General features: G+C 26.9%; 1 protein-coding gene across 1 annotated transcript; it reads left to right on the top strand.

Annotated features, from left to right (window-relative positions):
• Positions 1-733: 733 nt before the first annotated feature.
• Positions 734-1,346, top strand: Bm17697 (Uncharacterized protein; the record flags this gene model as incomplete). Its single annotated transcript, XM_043081121.1, has 3 exons — positions 734-826; positions 1,020-1,145; positions 1,230-1,346. 3 exons carry the CDS (start codon positions 734-736, stop codon positions 1,344-1,346), a joined length of 336 nt encoding a protein of 111 aa, XP_042937055.1.
• Between the last annotated feature and the right edge of the window lie 4,093 nt (positions 1,347-5,439).

The raw sequence follows: 5,439 nt of genomic DNA, 5'->3' as shown, positions 1-5,439 counted from the left end.
CAAATTCTTCTTCTATCGGTAAAACAATTTCATTGAACTCCTTTTCCATTTGTTTGATAATTTCTTCTCCTTCTTCAGAGATTTCTTGCCAAAAGAGTTCATCCTTTATTTGATGTGGTATTGAATTAATTGTTTTTTGAGTTTGAGCTAAGATTTCCAATTCTGCATTAATTCTCTCAATTTCAAACTTACTTATTAAATCTCCTTTGAATTCGATATTTTCGATTGTTGATTGTTCTGATTTGCAAGGAGCCACCATCAAATTTCCGTTAACTCTTTTAGCTATCACATCATTTCTTTGAAGTATTAGTTTCGTGGCAAGGGTAGGATTGCTGATTGATAGCCATTTGATCAAAAGCAATAAGTTATTTCTGTTTTGGCAACTTCTCTGCTGTGTTTCTTTGAGTTGTTGAAGGAATTCTTGTCTTAGTGAATCAGAAAGGTATTGAAGTTTTACGTTTTCAGGATCGTACTTTCTATCCGGAGACTTTTCCATCATTAATAGTTTGTTTGTTACTCTTCGTTTGAATTTTGTAGTAGAGTTCGAGTCATCTTCAACGTCTAGTTCAATAACTATATCGCCCTGCATTAAAATTGGAGAGATGAATTTACAATTTTTGGTGTTTAATATAGGGGGATTTTTATCAATTATAAGCGATGCTTGTATCTCATCGATGATGAAGTGGTTGTTATACTTTGTAGCCTTGAATCTTCCGATCTTTCGATATAAACAATGATTGGTCGTATCATTGCTATTCCATATGATAATGCTAGTATTCGTTATGCATTCACCCTTTTGTGTCAAACAGTCTTTTATATCTTCAAGGTTAGAGACTAACCCTCTTCCATCGTAGATGAGAATTTCTCCTTGAGTTAATATGAAGTTTGAAGTTGATTGACAGTTAACTCCTAACCATCCATAGGAGTATTGTATTTCCTTATTCGTTATCCATTGATTAGGAGAAGATTGAATCAGTCCAATTCCGTTCATTTGTTTTCGAATATTTAAATATCTGCAGAATTGTGAAGAAGTTGCGGTAGTAGACGTATGGTCTGACACTACCGATAGCGTTATTCTGAGAAAGGCTTTAGTGCATACAGTCCGTGTAATGTTGCTACATTTTATAGCTGGTATTCTTACATGGGTGCGTGTGTACACATCCACTTTGTGATATGTAGCATTTTTGTGAATAATTTCTTCACAATTCCATTTTTCAGGAATATTAAAGGGTACTCCAGTAATCCAATTACAGCTATTGTTAGCTAATACCTGTCTTGGTATTAATGACATCATCGTTATTAATGATAAAGTTTTTATCAAAAGATTAGACTTGTCCTTAGCGTAGATTGTAGTTTGTGATTTTTTAGCACTTCTGGTTCGTCGAGCAATGGGTTCTTCTGGTTCATCTTCCACTTTTTCTTCTTTATCTTCAGTAGCATCTATTTCCATAATCAAATATCGATTAAAACTTAATTATTAAAGTTTATTTTATTATTCACGCTGATCAATTGACCAACTGTAAATGACCAGTACCCATGCAATGCATATAAATTAATCAGTTAAGCTCAAAACATCTAACTTTTTTTAATGAATATATATTTTTTAACAATTTTAACATTTAATTAAAGTAAAATTTGATATTGCTAGAAATTATAGAAAAAAGTCTAATATACAAAAAAGGTTTTGATTCATTGCAAATCATAAAACTTTCATAAAATTCTATCTTAAGATTTCAAACAAAAATTAATTTTAGCTGCAGAAATGAATTAAATCTACGACAAATTAAAAATCTTACTAATTTTGGTTCTCAAATATTAAAAAAAGCTGTTATTGAAATTTATTTTCATATTTATGTTGTCAATTGACCACACCGTAACTGACCGTTATCCATGCAATGCATAAATTTAATCAATTGAGTTCAAAATAACTAATTTTTTTAAATGAATTGATATTTCTTAATAGTTTTAACATTTAATTAAAATCACAATTGATAAAACTAGAAATTATTTCCTCGTTTAATATACAAAAACTCTTGGAAATTATAAAATTTTCACCATAATCAATTTTTAGATTTGAAAAAATGCTTAAGCCTAAGCCTAAGTACACCCTAAGCCTAAGCCTAAGCATTTGTTTATTATTTAAAATGTCAAATGACCGCGATGTATGTGACCAGTACTATTCAACGCTTATAAATTAATTAAGCTCAAAATATCTAATTTTCTTTACGAACTGATATTTTTTAATAGTTTTAACATTTTAATTAAATTGAAATTTGACAACACCGGCATTTATTTCATAGTTTATTATGCAAAAACTTTTACAAACTGCACAATTTTCTTAAATTATGGCATTTAAATTTGGAAAATAAATTAATTACAATTGTAAGAATGAAATAAAACCGTGACAAACAAAGAATTTAATTAATTTTGCTAATAAAATATTGATTAAAAGTTATTTTTTAAAGTTTTTTTTAATATTTTATGCTGACCAATTGACCACACCGTGATTGACCAGTACCTATGCAACGCTTATAAATTAATCAATCAAGTTCAAATTATCTAATTTTTTTAATGATTTGATTTTTTTTTAATATTTTAACATTTAAATAAAATGAGTTTTTGATATTGCTAGAATTTATTTTATAGTTTAATATACAAAACTCTGACAAATTATTGAATTTTCATAAAATTTGATATTTAAATTTGAAATAAAAATTAATTTCAATTGTAAGAATTAATTAGAACAGTGGCAAATTAAAAATTTAATTAATTTTGCTTCTAAAATATCATTCAGAACTCAATTTCTAAACTTGATTTTATTATTTTTGCTGGTCAAATGACTACAATGTATGTGACCAGTATCCATGAAATGAATAAAAAATAATCAATTAAGTTCAAATTATCTAATTTTTTTTTATGAATTGATATTTTTCAATATTCTAACATTTAATGAAATTAAATTTTGACAATTCCAGCATTTATTATATAGTTTAATACGCAAAGCACTAATAAATTATTGAGTTTTCATAAAATTTAATATTTAAATTTGAAATTAAAATTAATTTTAATTGTAAAAATAAATTAGAACCGTGACAAACTAAAAATTTAATCAATTTCGCTAATCAAATATTGATTAAAACTTAATTATTAAAGCTTATTTTATGTTGCCAATTGACACATCGTGAATGACCAGTACTTATGCAACGCTTATAAATTAATCAATTAAGCTCAAAATATCTGACTTTTTTTATTGAATTGATTTTTTTAAATATTTTAACATTTTATTAAATTGAAATTTGACAATGCCGGGATTTATTTCACAGTCTATTTTATTAAATCCGCTACTGAAATATTGCTAAGAACTTAATTATTAAAGTTTATTTTATTATTAATGATGTCAAATGACCACAATGTATATGACCAGTTCCTGTACAATGCACATAAAAAACTTGCTGAGATCTAATTTTCTATTTTTTTTTAAATGTATTGCTATTCCTTAAAAGTTTTAACAATTAAAATGAAATTTAATAATACTAGAAGAAATGAAAGTAAATTTTTTTTTTTTGAAAAAGATAAAGTGAATTTTTGAAAGTGTAAGGTGAACTTCAAAGTGAATTTTGCAAACTTTCCTTTTTGGAAAAATTGTCAAATATCTACTATTGAATGTGTATAGATCTTTAAATGAATTACAATTTTTCCTAACATTTTTGGCATTCAATTAAAACAAAGTTTAGCAGATTTAAAAATTTTGTCAGTTTCAAATTAGTAAAAACTCTTAGGAATTGTCGAGAAATCCTATTGATCCATACCTAAATCTGCAATTAAAATTAATTTCAACTTCAAAATAAAAATTAAAATCATCATTTGCAAATTTTATTTTTTTTTTCAAATAAAATTTTCAAATAAAATTTTCAAATAAAAATTAATTTTAGCTGCAGAAATGAATTAAATCTACGACAAATTTTAATCTTACTAATTTTGGTTCTCAAATATTAAAAAAAGCTGTTATTGAAATTTATTTTCATATTTATGTCGTGAAAGGTTTGCCTGGTTGATATTCGAATAATTGCAATACAGTAGGAAGATTAATAAACCTTTATTTTCCGAAAATGTATTATTAATAAACTGAGCAATAAAAAAGAGAATTTAAAATAAAAAAGAAGAAAGGAGGAATTGAGGTTGGTTGACAAAGGAGTAGTCGACAACAATGACAATGATCCCCATTGTTTATTAGAATTGAATTTATATGAGTGAGGATTGGGTGTGTCTAAGATAAAATCACATGTGTAAAGAATTTAAAGTGTTTACAAAGAAGATATTAAAATGAAAGCTAATTTCAATTTTACATAAAAATCATACGTGTGAAGAATTGGAAGTGTTTACAACGAAGAGATTAAAATGAAAGCTAATTTCAATTTTACAGAAAAAATTACATGCATGAAGAATTGGATGTGTTTACAAAAAGGAGATTAAAATTACATGTGTGAATTGTTTACAATTTAAAAAAAGGAGAGATGATTTATGATACTTTGAAATTGGTTAGAAGTTTTCGCGAAATAATAATTCGCGACACTCCCAAAGGGGGAGAGACATTGTTTTAAGATGTAATTTTGAAAGAGTGATTTTGAGGTATATAGCTAAATGTACGGAGTTTAATAGGTGGGATTTCTTCTTTAGTTAAGAATTGAGTGTGTGGTGATTCTGTAGGGAGAGTAATGATGGTAGTTTGATTTGAATTTCGTTTTGAAGTATTACAAAGAAGAGATTGAACTAATTTAAATTTACACTTAATAATAACTAAAATAGTTAATATTGTCACGATAATTATACAGATAAAAATCAATTTCCAATGTGTTATCACGTTTTCAAATTCTTCTTCTATCGGTAAAACAATTTCATTGAACTCCTTTTCCATTTGTTTGATAATTTCTTCTCCTTCTTCAGAGATTTCTTGCCAAAAGAGTTCATCCTTTATTTGATGTGGTATTGAATTAATTGTTTTTTGAGTTTGAGCTAAGATTTCCAATTCTGCATTAATTCTCTCAATTTCAAACTTACTTATTAAATCTCCTTTGAATTCGATATTTTCGATTGTTGATTGTTCTGATTTGCAAGGAGCCACCATCAAATTTCCGTTAACTCTTTTAGCTATCACATCATTTCTTTGAAGTATTAGTTTCGTGGCAAGGGTAGGATTGCTGATTGATAGCCATTTGATCAAAAGCAATAAGTTATTTCTGTTTTGGCAACTTCTCTGCTGTGTTTCTTTGAGTTGTTGAAGGAATTCTTGTCTTAGTGAATCAGAAAGGTATTGAAGTTTTACGTTTTCAGGATCGTACTTTCTATCCGGAGACTTTTCCATCATTAATAGTTTGTTTGTTACTCTTCGTTTGAATTTTGTAGTAGAGTTCGAGTCATCTTCAACGTCTAGTTCAATAA

The sequence above is a fragment of the Brugia malayi genome (assembly GCF_000002995.4).
Source record: "Brugia malayi strain FR3 genome assembly, contig: Bm_v4_Chr4_scaffold_001, whole genome shotgun sequence".
Classification (NCBI taxonomy): domain Eukaryota; kingdom Metazoa; phylum Nematoda; class Chromadorea; order Rhabditida; family Onchocercidae; genus Brugia; species Brugia malayi.
This window is presented reverse-complemented; position numbering and strand designations above follow the sequence as displayed.